This window comes from Simochromis diagramma, unplaced genomic scaffold (genome assembly GCF_900408965.1).
Source record: "Simochromis diagramma unplaced genomic scaffold, fSimDia1.1 OVJJ01000271.1, whole genome shotgun sequence".
Classification (NCBI taxonomy): domain Eukaryota; kingdom Metazoa; phylum Chordata; class Actinopteri; order Cichliformes; family Cichlidae; genus Simochromis; species Simochromis diagramma.
The window spans coordinates 1,384,248-1,404,514 of NW_024386909.1; the positions used below are offsets into that span (position 1 = coordinate 1,384,248).

The 20,267-nt window shown below is 41.7% G+C and overlaps 1 protein-coding gene across 1 annotated transcript; it reads right to left on the bottom strand.

Moving 5' to 3' along the window:
- Positions 1–2,053: 2,053 nt before the first annotated feature.
- LOC120736179 (myosin-6-like) lies at positions 2,054–13,113 on the bottom strand. The gene is made up of 39 exons (XM_040036158.1): positions 13,071–13,113; positions 12,945–12,986; positions 12,483–12,694; positions 12,215–12,358; positions 11,958–12,114; positions 11,839–11,866; positions 11,636–11,741; positions 11,465–11,557; positions 11,191–11,254; positions 10,894–10,992; positions 10,590–10,693; positions 10,358–10,496; positions 10,152–10,270; positions 9,901–10,050; positions 9,634–9,804; positions 9,247–9,556; positions 9,082–9,158; positions 8,792–8,997; positions 8,324–8,447; positions 8,098–8,234; positions 7,756–8,011; positions 7,427–7,669; positions 6,881–7,057; positions 6,649–6,794; positions 6,468–6,558; positions 5,987–6,376; positions 5,224–5,350; positions 5,001–5,119; positions 4,723–4,919; positions 4,443–4,626; positions 4,193–4,358; positions 3,979–4,103; positions 3,559–3,867; positions 3,253–3,456; positions 2,882–3,178; positions 2,686–2,790; positions 2,500–2,595; positions 2,280–2,414; positions 2,054–2,174 (listed from the first exon to the last, which is right to left on the bottom strand). The coding sequence occupies exons 3-39, from the start codon at positions 12,684–12,686 to the stop codon at positions 2,160–2,162; spliced, it is 5,814 nt and encodes a 1,937-aa protein (XP_039892092.1). The 5' UTR covers positions 12,687–12,694; positions 12,945–12,986; positions 13,071–13,113; the 3' UTR covers positions 2,054–2,159.
- Positions 13,114–20,267: the final 7,154 nt, after the last annotated feature.

Below are 20,267 nucleotides of genomic sequence, written 5' to 3' on the forward strand. Positions count from 1 at the left end.
CCTGATGTTTTGGGGATTTCTCATCACCTTGGTTACACTTTTGTTGTTATGTCAGATTATATAACCATCATCGGCATGATTTGTCCTTGAGTCATTAGTTTTGTCCATTGCAGTGCTCGCATGCTTTAAGTGAAAAGGTATGTTGATAATTGGCATAACAAAAGATTTGGTTGTGAATTCCAGTCTGTAGGGAACGTCAGTGATCAAATCAATCACAGCGCTTTGGTGGATGCTAATTTCTTAAAATAATGTGTGCTCTAGGTGGGGCTGTTCAACGGTCGCACATTGTTCAAGCGGGTGTTTCCTTTTGTTGTCAACACACTGTGTGTTGATCATTAGATAAAACATCCATTAGAGTTCTTGCTGGCAGTGTACTTGTATCCCAGACTTCCTCTCCCATGCATGTCGAATTTTTCCCGGAGAGACTCTCACTAAGATGCCACAATCTGCTTTGTGTTATTAGCCATGACATCACCAGGGAAGGGCATGGCTGCTTCACGTCGTGTGTCATACTCTTCAGAGCAGTTGAATGTGGTTTTCCATCTTATGTCATAAAAGGGGAAAGTGTAAAAAGGAGGTGAAACGCCTTTTTCAGACAACGGCCTCGCCCAGAGCAAAGTCAGGCCTAGAACTCTCTGATAAAGACACAGATAGGAGTCTAACTGATAAAGTTTAAATTAGTATTAAAGCGCTGAATCAGGCTGTTGCACATGGGAGTGTACCGGAGGAAGTGTAATTGTACACCGAAGGTGTAAAGGGTCAGTATCTACAGCAATCAATGTTTTCGTTTTTTAGATGTTCAGTACAGGGGGCTGTATTTATATTGGACTTCCTTAGCCTCACAGACAACACAAAGACTTTTAGACTGACTGTGGAAAGAGAGCACCCCAAGGAAGCCCACACAGAGCTCACCACTGCACCGCCATTATGAAGTTTACGCCCCCAATGTAGGCCCGCATGAAAGTCTGGGATCTGCAACGGAAAAATGGAGATCTGAGTCACTGTAGGCATCTCGACACTCAGAGTGCCTGCCGGCTGTTTGGTATGAGAGCTGCAGATCACACGTGAGAGCAGTATTAGGTTGCACCTGACAATAAACAAACATGTTTTGGTCTCTTTAATATGGAGCTCCAGCATGGACGCAGCCGTGTTGGCATCAAACAGGAGAATGTTTTGTTACTGCAGGTGCAGCTATTCAGCAGAGGTTAACAAACGAGAAGGACTGCTTTGGAAACGGTTTCAGTTACAATAATGTTTTTTCTTCTATTGTTTTCTTTATGAGATTATGTTGTAAGGTAGGTAACCTTTATATCATGTAATTAATACATTTACTTTGATCCTATTATATCATCAATATTGTAACCCTCATGACAAGCAGTCTGTTTTAAAGTATTTCCACTCATTGTTTTTTCTGTTTTACTTGGATTCAGGTAGAATTTAAGGTTTATTCACAAATTCACCCTAAACTTTGTAGTTTAGAAAATTTAGAGAGGGAAAAAAAATGTTTTACTTCATTTCCTCCTTCAGTATCATGGAGAAATGAGTCCATGTTATTTGGCTATCCAGTGGTGATTATGTGCTCTTCATTTCATGCACTGCTTTATGTGCGAGACTGCAGCGCCCTCTGGGGGAGTCATCTGTTACTGTTAGAAAGAAATGCCATGAAGTCGTAAGATAAGCATGGCCGTTATCGTGCTTTAGTCCAGGACTGGTTTGCAAACATGGATCACAGGTGAGCAAAGACACGCTTTAGTTTATGAGCAGAATAAACTTGAGGTTCAAAGTTCAAGTTCATCCAGAGACTTAATATTTAAATCTTCACGGCCGATGCATAACTAAAAAGAAGTTTATTCGATTTCTTTTTATTGGTCGTGTCTGACTAGCTGTGCTGTTTTTACAAGTCTGCACTCTTATTATCTTATATTTCAGAAACATCCAAAGGTTTGTGGAGGCTCGAAGACTAACTCAGTTGTCGTTTCACGGTTGTGTTACTGTGGTGGAGGTTTTGCATGCTTTTAACTGTATTATACAAATACACAGCAGAGAATAGTGGTGCATTCAGAACTCGTTTATTCTTTATTGCTCTCAGGCTACATGGACAATAAGAGCTACAGCACTACATTTTAACTGCAGCCATGAAAACCCGGTGAGTGGTGGGTTTACTCTTCTCCTTTCTGTAAAGACAGAAACGATGATCACATTTTAAAGTGTTTTCTGTTTGTTTTCAAAAGAATTAAAGCTTTTTAAATAAAATGTTGGACCTATTTTGCATGACTGACCTTAGCTCCGGAGTCACGGCTCTTTGCTCTCAGCTTGTTGACCTGAGACTCTGCTATGTCGGCCCGCTCCCCTGCTTCCTCCAGCTCGTGCTGCAACTTGCGCAGCTTGCTAAGGTTTGCATTGGACTGCTCCTCCTGAAAATGAAGACAGGAGTATGTAACTCCAGTGGAGGCTCATCCATGAATATTCCATAAATAAAGCTTCTATAATTTTGCTTACAGCCTCCTCTGCAGCCCTCTTGTAGGATTTCACTTTCAGCTGCAGTTTATCCACCAGGTCCTGCAGGCGGTTCAGATTCTTCTTGTCCTCCTCAGTCTGTTAAATCATTACACAGGACGTGCTGCTCATTATACCAGAACCTTTATTTATTTTTTGCATCACAGAGGAACAGAGCCTGGAGTTTACCTGGTAGGTCAACTCTTTGATGCGCCGCTCATACTTCCGGATGCCCTTCACAGAGTCGCTGCTTTTCCTTTGCTCCATTTCCAACTCATTTTCCAGCTCTCTCACCTGGAAAAGAAGCCATCAATTTATCCTTTGTAAGACTGTTAAAGTCACCAACTCCTCTATTTTACAGCACTCCAAGTTTTGAAACATTTACCCTGGACTCCAGCTTCTGGACCTGCTTCTTTCCACCTTTCATAGCTATCTGCTCGGCCTCATCCAGGCGGTGCTGCAGATCTTTGATGGTTTGCTCCATGTTTTTCTTCATACGCTCCAGGTGGGCACTGGTGTCTTGCTCCTTCTTCAGCTCCTCCGCCATCATGGCAGCATCAGTAACGGCCTTCTTTGCCTTCTCCTCAGCATTTCTGCATTCCTGCACAGCCTCCTCCACCTCATTCTGAAGCTGAGCTGTGTCACTCTCCAGCTTCTTCTTTTGGTTCAAGAGGCTGGTGTTCTGCCGGGAGAATCAGGCAGCTTTAGCACGCAATATTATCTTGCAGGATAGCGTTTGTAGTGTTGCAGACATACCTGCGAGTGCAGCAACTGAACTCGCTCGCTGACATCCAGCAGCTCCTGCTCGGCCAGCTTCCGACCCCGTTCGGTCTGCTCCACCAAAGCCCTCAGCTCATCAAGCTCAGCCTGCATCAGGTTGTTACGTCTCTCCACGATGGCAATGTTCTCCTTCAGGTCATCATTGGCACGGAGAGCTTCATCCAGCTGCAGCTGTGAGTCCTGTCGTGATAGAATTTAATATGATAACATTTTCCAAAAATGTATCTCAGGCTTTATCTTGTTTCTCGGTTTAAAAATGCAAGTAAGTAACTGAAGCATCACCTTCAGGTGAGCGTGGACTCCCTTGAGCTGCTTCTGGGCCTCTGCTGCCTGCCTGTTGGCCTGGCTCAGTTGGATCTCCATCTCATTTAGATCCCCCTCCATCTTCTTCTTTAGTCTAAGAGCCTCGTTTCTGCTGCGAATCTCAGCCTCCAGCGAGCTCTGCAGAGTGTCCGTCACCCTCTGATGGTTTCGCTTGGCCTGCTCCATCTCCTCGTCCTTCTCCGTCAGCTTGCGCTCCATGTCAGCTTTCACTTGATTGAACTCCAGCTGAGCTCGAAGGATCTTACCCTCTTCATGCTCAAGGGTACCCTGTCGGAAATAGTAGATGATGGTCTCTCTCTCATAGCATTCGGAGTGAGAAAATTTAAGAAAGGCAATAAAGCTCATCCATAAAATCATATTTAAAAAAGAAAAAATCACCTCAGCTTCCTCCAGAGCAGTGTGTATCTCTGCCTTCTCTTGCTCCAGCTGTTTGCGGATCTTCTCCAGCTCATGGATGTTTTTTCCTCCCTCGCCAAGTTGCTCAGTCAGGTCAGAAATTTCCTCTGTAGAGCAAAGATTCATTTAGTGGTACCATTTACTCTGTCCACTGTCACGTGAAAGGATAAATCGTGTTCAAATGATATCTTCCAACCTTGGAGATTCTTGTTTTCTCGTTTCATGGTCTCCAGATGTTCCAGAGCCTCTTCATAGGAGTTCTTCAATTTGAAGAGTTCAGTGCTGAGAGAACGAGCATCCTTCTGGGCACCTTCCAGCTCAGCTTGAGACTCCTCATACTTCTGCTTCCACTCAGCAAGGACCTGAGTGAATACCACAAAAAGTAGTTCATTTTATATGTTCAATTTTTAGTGGCATGCTAGTTTTTCTTTCTCGTGTGATGTTACCTTGTCAAAGTTTCTTTGCTTCTTGTCCAGAGCAGCAGCAGCAGCATTAGATCTCTCCACATCCACCATCAGATCCTCGATTTCACCCTGAAGCCTGTGTTTGGTTTTCTCCAGGGAGGAGCATTTTGCATTAGCAGCTTCCACAGCTTCCTCAGCATCCTGTAACCGTTGAGCTAGCTTTTTCCTAATAACAAACATACAACAGAAGTTTCAGATCATCACAGATAAGATGGATAAGATACTAATAAGATATCACAGGGAATTCATACTGAGTCCTTACTTTGCTTCTTCCAGCTCCTCTGTCCTTTGGATGGCATCAGTTTCATACTTGGTTCTCCACTGAGCCACCTCAGAGTTGGCCTTGGACATGCTGCGTTGGAGCTCAGCTTTGGCTTCCTGCTCTTCCTCAAACTGCTCCCTCAGCAAATCACAGTCATGGCGAGCAGACTGCACTGCATGGGCAAGTGCATTCTTGGCCTAGGATCAAGCAGTAGTAAGTCAAGTCATTTTGCCAGTAGATATTTAGTTTTGTATTTAAAAAGAAGCAGTCTTGAATACCTTGACTTCCTCCTCCAGCTGCCTCTTGAGGTCTTCAATCTGCTGGGTATATGAGAGCTTCGCTCTGGTCAGCTGGGACACCAAAGAGTTCTTCTCCTCCAGCTGCCTGGTGAGCTCACCTGCAAAATAAGGGTTTATTTTAGTTTTTTTTTCTCGCTCCTATCCCCATTGTTCCGAATGTAATGGTGCTCTAGCAACTTGGACCTCTTCAGGATCATGTTACCATTTTCAGTTTGAAACTTTGCTTTTTGCATTGTGAAGTCATTGATGGAACGTTGGGCCTCCTCTGATTTTGTCTTGTATTCGCTCACTTGATCCTCCAGAGTGCGACACATTTTCTCCAGGTTGCTCTGAGTGAAAGGATTTCCATATTAGAATGTAAGCTGTTATATCAACATGTACCATTATACCACGAATCACATTAGGAAAGCTATTGTTTCCTTATTTACACCAGTAAGATTGTCAGCAAGTTAGAGCTAAACCCAAGACAGTTAGCCTAGCTTAGCATTAAAACTGTAAGCTGGTAAACTTAGCATAACAATGTGCTGAATTACACACTGATCACAGAAGGCTAATGGGCCTGTAATGACAATGTAAGCATGCTAACATGTTAAGAAAAAAGTTTTACTATATAAGTTTGTCACCGCAATAATCACAACTGAAGAAAAAATACAGAGGCTAAGGGAACTGGTGTCAGTTTTGGAGGGAGACTGTTTAAACACCATCTTAAACAGCCATCATAAACCAAAGTACTGAACATGTCAATATGGGTTGACCTGCTTATGCTTATGCAATCAGTGTATAAACACTCTTATGTAACTTAAGTCACTAATATTAAAATTGAAAATGCTCATCACACTGATATAAGAGTGATTTTGGTCTTTTGGGGTTACATTTAGTAAGACAAATTAAATTTTTACAAAAAAAAGACAGCAAAAAATGTAAAACATTGTCAAAAAACCATTTGTTTGCTTCGGACATCTTACTTTAACTTTGGCAAGCTGCTCCATGTTGGAGACGACATCATCCAGCTCCAGTTTGAGCTCGCTCTTCTCTTTCTCCAGCTTCTGCTTGACTCTTTGCAAGTTGTCGATCTGCTCACCCAGATCAGCCACGCTGTCGGCATTCTTCTTTCTCAGTGCGGCAGCAGTGGCTTCATGGTGCAGAGTGGCCTCCTCAAGGTCCCTGCGCATCTTCTGGAACTCGGCCTCCCTCTTCTTGTTCACCTCGATCTGGGCAGCGGTGGCTCCTCCAGCCTCCTCCAGCCTTTCGCTGATCTCCTCCAGCTCCCTGGCCAAGTCAGCCCTCTGTTTCTCCACCTTGGCCCGGGCAGCTCGCTCTGCCTCCAGTTCTTCCTCTAGCTCCTCAATGCGGGCCTTGATTGAATTCACCAGATTCATTAAAAAAATTAATATAGGACTCACAAAATAAAGACAAAATAAGACATAAATAAAAACCCGCTGTTACCTGTAACTCCTTCAGTTTCTTCTGGAGCTGAGCACTCATTGCCTGCTCATCCTCAATTTTACTGAGATGCTGACTAATTTCAAAATCCTTCCTACATTCAATGACAGTGTTTTAGAATTAGTAAGCAGCTTTTTTTGTCAAACAGTGGGTTATTTCTGTGATTTTTAAAGTGTAGTGTTACTTTTTGAGTTTTTCCTCTAGCTGCTGCTTGTCATTCTCCAGATCCATTATGTTTTCTTGGGTTAGCTTCAGGTCCCCTTCCAGTTTTCTCTTGGCTCTTTCTAAATCCATCCTCACCTTCTTCTCTTGCTCCAATGATCCTTCAAGCTGAAGGGCAAAAGAGTTACTCCATAATCTCATTGCAAGAATTTGACAGCTTATCTCAATGAAATATCTACGTTTAATAGGCTTACGTCATCGACTTGCTGCTCCAGCTTGACTTTGGCCTTGGTCAGAGAGTTGACTTTGTCTTCCTCACTCTGCAAGTCATCCAGCGTTTGCTGGTGGGCCTCCTGAAGAGCTTTCTTCTCTTTGGTCAGCTTAGCAATGATTTCATCCAAAGCTGCCATTTCTTCAGTCAGATTTTTCACCTTAGAATAAGATCACAGAAAGAGTATTTACTCTGGTACATGGAGACGTTTTTCACCACATAAAAACTCTTTTAAACGCCAATGAATGATTTGTAGTCCATCCATGATAACAATAATCTGTGGACATTGACGTGACAATTCCACCTCATAGCTGAAGACAATCAGTATCAGATTCATTCAAATATATGTTTATGGCAACCGGATCAAAGTCCAGTGATACTCGCTATCAAATCCAAACTATTTTAGTTTTAGAATAAAGAACAGTTAGTCTGAGACTCTATAACACTGAGCTAAAGGGTGGTAAAATACTCATCATTATAAGTCGTTTTATATTTTGGCATTGTGAACATGATTGGATGTGTTTCATACCTTGTTCTCAGTGGCATGCTTTTCCTTTTCCACTTTAGCCAGAGTCAGCTCTAAATCATCAATGTCCTTCTTAAGCTCTGAACACTCATCCTCCAGCTTCCTTTTCTTAGCAGTTAGCTCTGCATTCATCTCCTCTTCATCCTCGAGTCTCTCTGTCAGCTCTTTGACTTTAGCCTCAAGCTGAATCTTGCTCTTAATCAGACCCTCACAGCGCTCCTCAGCATCTGAAAGATTGTCTTGCTCCTAAATGCAAGAAATTAAACAGTATTGTTATTTATTACAGTTATGTATCACGTCCACGTACGTTTTAGATGACTAATGTATCTTACAGATTGGACTTGGAGCTGTAAGTCATTCTTCTCTTGGAGAAGGGTGACCATTTTTTCCTCCAGCTCCTTCTTGCGGGCTTCAGATTTGGCATATGCCTCTTTGAGCTTTGTAAACTCCTCTTTCATGTTTGCCATCTCCTTCTCAGTCTCAGCTGATTTCAGCAGAGGTTTAATCTTAAAGAACATCTTCATCCAGGGCCAATTTTTGACGCCCATGAAGGCACGAATGTTCCACTGGATCACGAGTAAGGCATCCCTGTGGGATGTATCAGACAGTTCAGCTTCATTTTTATCTTAATGTAATGTTATCTTCATGTTAAATATGAAGACTTTGGCACCAACCTGCGCTCAACAATTTTCTGGAACTCAATCCTGGCGAGCAGTCCTCTGGATCTCGCTTGAATTCCAGTAATGATGAGAGCGAGACGATCATCTCTCATCTCTTCAAGAACACCAAGCAAACCAGCTTTGAAGAACACCTGATAGTGACAGAGTGGTTTTCTTTTTTTTTTACTGCACAGAAAAAAAGTTCAACCTTTTCTTTGTTAATATAGCTGGCGAAACAAACCTTCGTGTGCCCCAGCTTGTACTGCTCGTGATCAATATCCAATGACCCCAGAAGTTTTTCTGAGGCTTTTTTGTTGTCAATGAACTGCCCTTCAGGAATAGCACTGGGGTTCAAGATGCGATATCTGAAACGATACAGCTATAGCATTATTACAATAACTGAATGAAGTGGAAAAAAATAAAGAAGAATAACAATAGGAAGGCCAACAACCCAAAGTGTGGGGTTACAATGTGTTTCCCAGCATTTGCCAGCAGCGCCAGAGAACAGGATTTCTGAAAGTTAGTGTTTTTGTCTAAAAGCCCCTTGAGAAGGGAAACTACAATGTTGCAAACAATTGCTAAAAGCAACCAGTAGGGAAAACGTGTCAACCTTAAGCTGCCAGGGAAAAAACGTTTAAGGACTAGAAATATATGAAAACCTTCTATCACTGCTATTGTACAAAAGAACAACAGATGATGTTTTTCTTGCCTTTGTTTGAAGTCTCCATACTGAATCCTGTTGGGAAATCCCTTCCTGCAAATCCTGATCCCTTCCAGCACACCGTTACAGCGTAGCTGGTGCATGACCAGAGGATTCTCCATCGCCCCAGGAGTCTTGGTCTCATTGGGGATGATGCAGCGCACAAAATGAGGGTGAGTTGACCTGAGGTTGGTCATGAGTTTATTCAGATTCTCCTGTAAAAGTAAGAAGGAAATCATCAGTAGGTCCGCACTGTAGGCTAAACCTACAAAACCTTCCCAACTTTAGGCATTTTTTACCCTGTGCAGCGCAGACACAGTCTGGAAGGAAGAACCTTTCTTCTTTCCTCCCTTTCCTTTGCCTCCTCCATCTTGGGCTGCATGGAGTTACAAGTTATATAAATATCACTGTGATTTTCTTAAATGATGGAAAATTTACGGAGCAAAAAACCCAAAAGTGCTTACTGGACTCTGCACCCGCATACCCCATGAACAGCATTGAGAGTAACTTCAGAGTGGACTTCTGATAGAGTCCAACCACGGTCTCATTGAGCGGGTCCTTGTTCTTCTCCAGCCAGTTAGTGATGTTGTAGTCAACAGTACCAGCATAGTGGATGAGAGAGAAATGAGCCTCTGCTTTTCCTTTAACAACTCTGGGCTTCTGGAAGTTGGGACTTTTACCCAGATGGTTGTCATACAACTTGGCTTTGAATGTCGAATCTGAAGCTTTGGGGAACATGCACTCCTCTTCAAGGATGGACATGATGCCCATGGGCTTTGATAAAGGATGGATAAGATGTTAGACTATTATACACAAGAGCTGTCAAAATGACCAAGTTTGAACACACCAACCTTTTCAATGAGTTCAATGCAGGCTGCCAAGTCCATGCCAAAGTCAATGAACTCCCAAACGATGCCCTCTTTCTTGTACTCTTCTTGCTCCAGTACAAACATGTGATGGTTGAAGAACTGCTGCAGCTTCTCATTGGTGTAGTTGATGCAAAGCTGCTCGAAGGTGTTGAACTAAAAAAGTGAGAGTCAGATTTCATATACATTATACAGGAAGGACATTTTTCCATAAATATTGTGTGAGATGTCCTTAAACCCTTTAACACTCACATCAAAGATCTCAAATCCAGCAATATCAAGCACACCAATGAAGTACTGACGAGGTTGTTTGGTATCCAGAGATTGGTTGATTCTCACCACCATCCACAAGAACATTTTCTCGTACACTGACTTGGCCAGAGCACCGATAGAGTAGTACACCTTAAAAAAAAGAAAACATGAAAGCAATTAAATCAAAGTTTAAATTTGTTGTATTCTTTAAGTACTCACAGAACTGTGAGGTTCCTTTTATTTCATCTCACCTGCTGCACACTTTGACCTTTGGTGACCCACTCGTTGCCTACTTTAACTCTTGGGTGGCACAGCCCCTTGATGAGGTCAGCAGAGTTTAGGCCCATAAGATATGCCGCTTTGTCGACATCTGTAAACGGATGTTGTATTAAAGCATTATTTTCTGTAGTTATACTGTTATATAGTTACTCTGCTGAGGTTTTATTTCTGTTCTGACCCTCAGTGCCATCAGGCTCCGCTTGTTCTTCTCGCTGCTTCTGTTTGAATTTCATGTTTCCATAATGCATGATGGCACCGGTCAGCTTGTAAATGCCATTCTTCTCCTCTTGGGTGAAGCCCAGGACATCAAAAGCTTCCTAAAACAAGAAAATTGCATTTCCGTTTGTTATTGCTGAATATGTATATAGATTTGAGGATTTGTATTTTCCACTATGCTCTGTTTCACTCACATCAGTAGCCATCAGCTCTTCAGAATCATTGATAGAAGCTACGGTTGTTTCTCCTTGGGAGATGTAGGCGTAGTCATAGGGGTTGTTGGTGATCAACAGCATTTCTGCCAGAGAAAAGAAAGATTGCAATCTATGTGACTACGTTCTGCTTTATTCTGGCATGGACAGTGGATCAAAAGACAGGAATTACACATAGAATACACGGGTAGTTTGCAGTGGGAAAATACAGCCATGCTATTGGATCTGATCCTGACCACTTGGATTTTGGGTCACCCTTCTACCCAGCCTATTATTCAGCACTCACCCAGCAGCTCTGGTTTCTGCTGGGACAGAATCTGGTAGAAGATGTGATAGTCCCGCTCAGCCTTGAGCTGATAGGTGACACGAGACTTCTCCAGCAAATCTAAAAAAGAAAAAAAATGTAAAAGTAGAACAGTAATTGTATGCCACTTTGTTGAAACCTACAGGAAATCTCATCAAAATAGGAAACTAGAAAACAAAGTTAATGTAATTAAGTAGAACACATCGTGTGCTCTAAACACAGCACCATGCAAATCTTGAAAGAATTATTTGGCTTATGATGATGTCACAGCATACTCACATGTCTCAATGTCAGCAGAAGACAATTTTCCACTGACTCCGAAGTGGATTCGAATAAATTTACCCTGTGAGGATATATAGGATTGAACCCAGTGAGGATAGTGAAGAATGAAGAGGATATCCAGGATTTTGTAAAGCCTGCCTGAAATGTTCACTTAACTCACTGTTGGTGTTTTGTACTCTGTACTTAAATGTGTTGATATTTGTTAGCATAAAGAATGAAAGTGGAACTGGCATGAACTGTAGAGCAGTTCCCTCAAAACAAGTGAACTCACAAATCTGGAGGAGTTGTCATTCCTGATGGTCTTGGCATTTCCAAACGCCTCCAGAGCAGGATTGGCCTGGATGATCTGATCCTCCAGGGTGCCCTGCAGATGTAAAGCATAGAAAGTTTTAGTCATCTAAACTGTATTTATAACGCTTTCAAAATATCACATCATACCAACCTTTTTCTCCTGTTTTTCATCCTTCTTGCCAGAAACCGCTGCAATGCTGGCAAAGTACTGGATGACTCTCTTGGTGTTCACAGTCTTTCCTGCACCAGATTCTCCACTGGGGATAAAAACCAGTGAGCTTGTGAGACATCTCTGTAACAGCTTAAACACAGTCTTAATAATAAAAAAAGATCTGGTTATCGGGACTGACTTACGTGATAAGGATTGACTGGTTTTCTCTGTCTGCAAGATTTATGAGAATAAATGTTAGAAGTTATCTTTTTAAATGTCTCAGAGAGACCGTTACAAAGTCCTGTATACAAGGTGAACATACCAGAAAGCATATACTGGTAGGCATTGTCAGAGATGGAGTAGATGTGAGGAGGAGCTTCACTCCTCTTCTTTCCTCTGTAGGCAGCGACCACCGACTTATCGTACACTGGCAGCCACTTGTAGGGGTTGACAGTTACACAGAACAGTCCTGAGTAGGTCTGTGGAAGAAGATTTACGCAAGTTTTATTTGGTTTCTTTTAGATTAAGCTACAGATTTCATGCTATGCAGATATCTCCGGGCTTGTGGTTACTACTCACGTAGATCATCCACGCTGCGTAACGCTCTTTGAGGTTAAACAGCACAGCAGGTTCATGGAGGAAGGTGAACATCGCCATGTCCTCAATTTTATCGAACTTTGGCGGGTTCTGAGGATGGATATCTGCCTCCTTATGGGTGACGGTCTAAAAGGGTTTAACAAAAAGCAGTGACCTTAAATCAAACTGTAAAACCCGTCAGGGGTGTAAGTTCATAATCTCAACTAATGTTTCAGTTTTTATTCAGCTGGTGTAAATATGACACACTAACCTTTCCAAACTCAGTTTCGACGGTAACTTTGTCACCGTCCCTGCTCATGACTGAGGCTTTGACGTACTCCACCTCGGGGTCGGGTACAAAACAAAACTTTTTCATGTCGAAAGGTCTGGTCTGAGCTTCCAAACGCTCCTTCTCCGACTTTCTCAGGAAGGAAGCTGCCGACCCAAACTCCGCCATGATGGCGTCACTTGACATCTTGAAAGCTGCGAGGCAAGAGTGTGGGTTTAAAAGCGTGTTGGTTACATCTTTCTTGGATGGTATTGGGAGAATTTGTAAGCTGATTTAATTGTAATGTATTTCTGCAAATAGTTTAAAGGTAATAATTAGTAATTATATCATAAAAATGTTGTTAACTAAGAACTACGACCACAAGCTACAGTAGTACAGACATAAATGTCATTCTGAGTCTAGTATAACTTTGTTTTGAAAAAGGAAAAGCATGGAGCTGTTTACCTGTTTTCTCTTCCTTTCCCTTGATGAAAGTTTACTGGGTCTCTAGAAAGACAAGACGACAAAAGGAAATGCATTTTCAGTACATGTCCTTATAGTTATGTTATTATAAAATGTGTGTATGCTTACCTGTAGATGGTGTGATTCTGTCCATTCTCCCGTCTCTCTGACCTCCTCTTTTTATACATCCAGGAGGCAGTGCCTCAGCACACAGCCGCCCTAAAAGGCATGATGCCAGAACACAAAGGGATCAAAAAAGAAACACCTGTATTTGGAGATAAAGGTGTGGACAAATATAGCCATTGGCTATTGTAGCCGAAGCTTAATTAGCTTGTCCTCTATCAGCATCTGTTTTAGTTCTGTCCTTCAATTGTGAGAAAAGCAAGAAAATCACTTTAAAAAAACATTAAAAATAGCTCTGACTCTTATATGAATCATTTATGTTATTTTCATTATATTAAACCCATTTCCACACATTTTATTGTCTTAAATGAGAATCATTGACTCATGTTTTTTTTGTTATTAAAGTCTAAATTCTGTTATTAGTTTCTTACGTGCCTCGTCACTGCTACTGTAAGCACTGTCTGCGTGTCTTGTGACTGTGGTATTGTCTTCTATTGTCCTGGAGGACAAAGATAAACCCTGTGAATTTTTGACTTGGATTCCTTCTGGTAGTCCTTTGCCTCCCAGTGGGCCTCAGATGACCCTCCTCCATCTATAGTAAAAGGTCGGGAGTGACAGCTGCTTGCTTTCAACGGTCTAAGTGGCCATGCTGTAAGGAAATACATTTAGCACACAAAGGACACTTACTACCTCCCCCATATAGGCATTACTAATGACACCGCAGCCAGTGCTGTAAATAAGTGTCACATTAGCAAGAGAAGATCCTTAAATCACACGTTTATTGAATGGACCACCTGAAGCCCTCCTCAAGAAGCACAAAACCTTTCGACATTAACAACTTCACACTTTGAGGTTCACCGTGACCTTGTGAGTCTTGACAGTTGGCTGTCTGCACCCAGCGCACCACTCCTCGGCACATCGCAGGCGGTGCTGAGTTTCATTCCCAGCTGTCTTGTGTCCTTCTGCAGTCAACACTTATGAGGAAGCTTGACAGGCCTTCCTATACGCAGCAGCCGCCCTGGTGGGTTGTTCGAGCTGCTGCTTGAACATACAATGAGCAGCCGAAACATCAAAGCCTGACAGGTGACGTGAATAGCATCAGTGTTAAAGTGCATTGTTGTGGATGTTACTTGATTACCCAACTAAGCATTGTTGCAAACCAAACATACACACACAAACCTGAAGGACATTGTACCAAAAAGGAAAAACAGAAGAAATTTTCATGAAAATTCAAGGAACACAACAAAGAGCTGTAGGCCCACACTCCCCAGATCCCAGTCCAATCAGGCATAGAGATGCACTCTGCAGCCCACAGCACCCAGCAGGCCCGATGCCAACAAACTGGTGCTAGACACCACATGACAGGTACATTGTTCATCAGTCAGAATAATATTACACATGTTCTTGCTCCTCTTGTTCTGCAGATTAAAGGCCTCTAATCAGAATTTCAGGTGTCTATGAAGCATGCATTTTTTAAGATAGTGAAAGTGCTGGTAAGCATTTTACATAAATTCATCATGAATGTCATGATAACTTTGGTAACTTTATACAAACACTCACTTAAATCTTTTAATTAAGGGTGCTGAACGTTGCACATTGCCTGTTAACTTTATCTTAGTGATCATGATCGACTACAACTCGTAGTGTTTCTTTAAAAAAAAGGATTGGTTGGCAGCACTCATTGGATTGACCAACACTCAGAAACATGCAAAAGTCCAATGAAACCAGTGAAGATCTAAGAGGGAGAATTGTAGATGCACAAAAGTTTGGATGGTCTCTATGTGCCATTTCTTCTTCACTGAAGAAGAAGCTCCTGCTTCAAGCTCGACTGAAATTTGCGACTGCCCACATGGACGAGACAAATGGCTCGTGGAGAAAAGATTTATGGTCAGACCAGACAAAGGTTAAGCTATTTGGCCATAATGGCAAGAGGTATGTTTGGAGAAGTAAAGGTGATGTTTTCAGTCCTAAATACACTGTACCAACTGTCAAGCATGGTGGTGGTCCTGTTTTGCTGCCACTGGTACATTGCACATTGCAAGTGGATGGAATAATAAAAAAGGACTACCACCAAATTCTTGAGCTTCAGCACCTCAAATCAAACGCTAAATAGTTTAACCACAACCAGTGTTGGGTATTCCAAGAGGACAATGATCTCAAACTCAAACCAAAACTGTTGTAGGATGGATAAAACAGGCTAACATTGAGCTTCTCTAATGGCCTTCCCAAAGCCCGACCTCAACCCCTTTGAAAATGTGTCAACTGCAATCATTCCACCCTATGACATTCCTGCCCACGACACTTCTCCAGTCCATCTTTAATAACCTGAAAAGTTGGTTGATTCCCACCTGACTCCAGTCTTTAAACTCTGTTATTTTTATTTTGCTTTACTATCAAGGAATATACAGTGCCAGCATACTACAAGTGGAATACAATAAATATACATCAGGTTTACTATTAGCTGCTGCTTCCCCAGCACAATAATCTTGAAAACAAAGTGGGCAAGTGTTTATAGCCTGTTGTTTTCTTCCTTTTGTCCTTGAGCTCTGAGATGGCCGCATGACGTTCATAAAGCCTCTACAAATGTCACTGGCACCGAAACTGGCAGCCAAGGCATAGTGACACGCGATGTCAGACTTACTTAGACCCTCACACTCACTGGCTTTGTGCCATTTCTCTCCACTTTGCATAACAATCTAGCTAAAAGAGGAGTCGATGAGGATGTTGAGATACAAAAAAGAATCTGTTTTATATTCAAGTCGAGCTTTTGTTCATTTTTCTGCATGTTCACACTCTAAATCCAATCCAAATTTGAGTGTGAGCATTATCGTGTTTGCAGCTGTTGTTCGGCAAGGCCAGGTCACCACCCTATATACTGGTACCGTAACTGCTACTTCATTCTGTCACCCCCACGCTTCATCTTGTTGGCCTAACATTGTTTCCTTCCATTTACCCTTGAGGACAAAGATAAACCTGTGAAATTGTTTTGGGATTCCTTCTGCCGAGCTTAAGTCAAAGCAGGCACTCCATACGGCCACAGCCCCTCTCAACAGTGACGCAAACCATCGTGTGTGTGAGCGCGTGAGTCCTTTTCAGTAATCATCACAGCCTCTTGAGTAAAAGATCAGTTTCTGTCATTGTAAAGATAAATACCTGATATATGATCATGGTGGAGAAATCGTTTGAATTCACAAGTGTCTGCTGCTGTCACCAGGATCACAAGAAGTATTTCTTCACCGTGCAAAGTGTGAGACTGTCCACACAGTGATAATTTCTCTTAGACTTAGAGAAGGAATCTTCTCTTCCAAGACCCCTGCACTGTATAACAAGACTCTTTCAACACTTGAATGCTCCACATTCAAGGTCCTCACCTCAAGTAGTCTTATTAGCCCTTACATAATGTTCCCTGTCAGTTCCACACTCAGCTCTCAGCTGTCCTGTACTGTTTGAAGGGTCAGCTAACATGCTCTGATGTTCTCCTTACATCAGCTACCTTGGCTGTCTGCTTTATGTACAGCAGCTTCAACTTCACCTTGTAATGCACCTGAGTGATGATATACAGTTGTTTGGAGATAATACAGGATGTCAGAACAGGGACTAGGAGTGAGGGTTGTCAGGTCTCCAGTTTTCCAGTGGAATTTAGCTGTTTTAGGCATATTAAATATTTCCTTTTTGGGATGTATTTCATTTACATATCTATTATTTTCTTAAACACCAATGACATTAGATACTTTATGTAACATTTTGTTGTTTAAGTCTTCAAGAATGAAAACCCCAACTGGAACACTAGGTGATCAGAATATATTATTTTTGTTTATCAATATTCTTACCAAGTCTTAGCAATTAGGGAACTAAGACCACATCAAAAACCTGCTGTTTTTTGAAAGTCCTTATTTTGCCGTCCTCCAGATTATAGGGTTATGATCTATGATGAAGTTTGGAGGCTTAAACCCCAACAAACTTTGCACAAACACAAACACCTGCATGACATTTATACTGGCAATATCTAACTCACAATACCAACTCTGAGTATCCATTCATTTATTTTTCTTTAACTGTTATTGATTAAGAACAGCAGGTGCATGAGATCCCAGCTTTACTGGGTGAAAGGCAAAATCTGGATGGATCACCAGTCCACCACAACGCTAACACAAAGTAGTCCAACTGCAAGTGGTGTTATCAATCTGATCCCAAGTAAATACAGGGCGAGTGTTGCCAATAACAATACAGATAGCATTATTATTGACTACTAAAGGCAGCTTGTGTAGGGCAGAGCCATGTGAAGGACTTATGAGAAGAATTATCAATTTGTATGCCACTGTCATTTTTACTTTTCACAATATTTGCCAAATATTCAACAAATAAACTTTTTCATCTTTTGCCAGATAAAAAATCTGCTATAGTACATCCTACAGAAATGCACTGCAATTGTTTGTCCATTTGGAAGAACTAAGTAGTGAAAAGAAGTGAGCAGTGGGAATGTGCAGTCACTTTATGAGGTGATAACGTGGTCCTGCGCAGGTGGAGAGAGGATGACAACCCGTGTTCCCCATCTTGCCCTGAGTTCTTCATAAGACAGCGTTAACAGTGTATGTTTAGAGCAGCACTCTAACCTTGAGGGCATTGTTGCACTACAAGGGTGGAACATACCAATCTTTGTTAAGATCCTCAACCTCAGCTGTCATCATAGGCCTCTGGTGCCGGAGCTGTCTGTCTGCAGAGACAGACTGAGCCAGGTGACGTGCTCAGAGACGACTGCCTTTCTGCGGCTGCACTGGGATGCATGTGAACTGAGGTTGGGTACGACAGAGTATTAGGGCCACATTAGTTAGAAAACTATATTGCTGATCATTTCGAGATTAAAGTCGAAAATGTATTTTGAGAAAAAAGTTGAAATGTGGAGATTACCTTTGTTGATTCAAGAAAAAATTGCACACTTGCTGTACACTCTACAAAATGCCTTGTTTAGGTGATTTAGTGAAACAAATCGATCCTCTTTATTGGGTGTAACCATCGACAACCTTTCATCTGTCCATTATAAGCCATTTCCAGCTTTTATGGTTTTGAAAGCAGGTCTGTTCACAAACCAGAACCTGATCAACAGCACTGCATCCCATCATATTCACACAGTTTCTAAAGTTGTATTTTGCCATTTTGATACTATAATGAAACCCATAAAGGCTGATGCTCCACACACTCAATAAACTACATTTATTGCTTTTTTTTTTAAATTCAGCATGACAGCTGTTGTAGCTGTGCTAAAGTGATTGGAAAGATATTTTTCTATTGATCAAGTTAGATTAGGAAGCAGTGTTTCTTTTAAAACCCAAGTGTTTTTGTTCTGAGAAATGAAGCCTGTTCCACTCAGCAAGCTGCTCTGCTGCACAGCTCAGCCAGATGACAAATGCATTTAAGACCACAGTCAAACCCACAAGGGCTGAGGCTCCATCCAGCCAAATGCATTGCTTTTTTAATCAGCACAGGTATCAATTAGCTGTGATGAACTTTGAGAGGCAACACAAACACTGTCTCTGTCTCTTTGGTCGATATTCCACAAAAAAATCATTCACGTGTCATTTAAAACATTTATGATCAGTTTCAGAATTAAAATATGTTTTTCTGTTAGTACACAAGACCGTTTCTAATGGATCATAACAAAAATCTTTTGATTTGATTTTCCTGTTACTAACATTAAATACTTCAATGTAAAATGTGTTTGTGCTTTCAGAATAAATTATGATTTTAAAAAATGCTGTAACTGATAAGAGTGGCTCACTCTTGGAACATCTCCATCTTGTGGTCACAGATTGCATTTGTGCTGATCTGAGGAGGAGCTTTCTGACAGATTTGTTGATGAAATAAGTGGAATATTTGGTCCCATGCACATCATAGGTCTACAATAACAAACAGTTCAAATTAAAATAGCCGGTTTGCAGCTTTAAAAATCAGTGTTTTATAGTAAAAATGAGAGTTTAAAAAGACTTAAACTGATCCATCACCCTGTCCAGACACCTTAAAGGACCCAGAGGATTAACAAGTTGTTGAGAGGCTAGAGGACGATAGCTGTCACTGTCCAAGGAAACAACTTACAATGTGCTAATTGTGAATAATGTAAAGGGATTTCTTAGCAGGATCATGTTGTATCACTTGAGAAAGTCTTTCAATGCCACAAATTCACACCTCGGGTTTAGCTTTGACCTGGCCTCCCAACAATGTCTCAGCTGTCTGCATGCTTCTTTGTAGCCTTATACATGAAAACACTGCATTGTGGTATACTGAAGAGAGGACTGTGTTTGACTTGGGATTTTAATGGATGTTGAGGTTTTTTTTTTATTTATATATATTTTTTCATTTTATATGTTTAAATTTTCATCAGGCTAAACACACTAATAGGAAGAATATCATATCCCCAGGCAAAACGAAGCCTTGAACCTGCATTCTCGCTTTAAGCCACCAGATGGCGATAGCCGTGGTTGCAAAAAGACTTGGTCCTGTAGACGTCTAAAGGGGAGAATAGCTTTTCTCTCTTGACCTCTGTAAACATTTTCCTGCTGAGCTGACCATTCTTCCAGAAGCACATGTGTGAGCTCAGACTCTGACACTTGATGAGAAGGCCTGGCTCGCACTCTCCGCTCTAATTCATCCTAAAGGTGTTCTGTCAGGTTGAGGTCAGGACTCTGTGCAGGCCAGTCAAGTTCTTCCACATCAAACTTGCCTTAATGGACCTTGCTTTGTGCACTGGTGTGCAGTCGTGTTGGAACAGGAAAGGGCCGTCCTCAAACTGTTCCCACGAAGTTGGGAGTATAAATCGTCTAAAATGTCTTGGTATGATGAAGTAGCAAGAGTTCTTTTCACTGGAGCTGAGGGATGAGTCCAGCTCCTGAAAAATATTATTATTATTGATGCAGGAATAAATAACACGTTATCGTTTCAACTAATTTTAGGGTATCTTCCTCTCTCTTACATGCACATTTATTAAAATTATTACAAACATAGAACTGTCACCGGGGGGAGCAGCACATTTTTTGGGGGGTGGGCATATTTAGAAGTGAGGAAGTTGCGCCTGGACAGGTTTGGATGGGTGAGTGAGAGCTGCTGCTACCAGATGTGTCTTAGGGCTGCAGGAGCAAAAGCTGCTATTCAGAAGAGAAAGAATGTGTCATTTCACTGAAAATTACATTTTACACTAATAATTTAATTTCT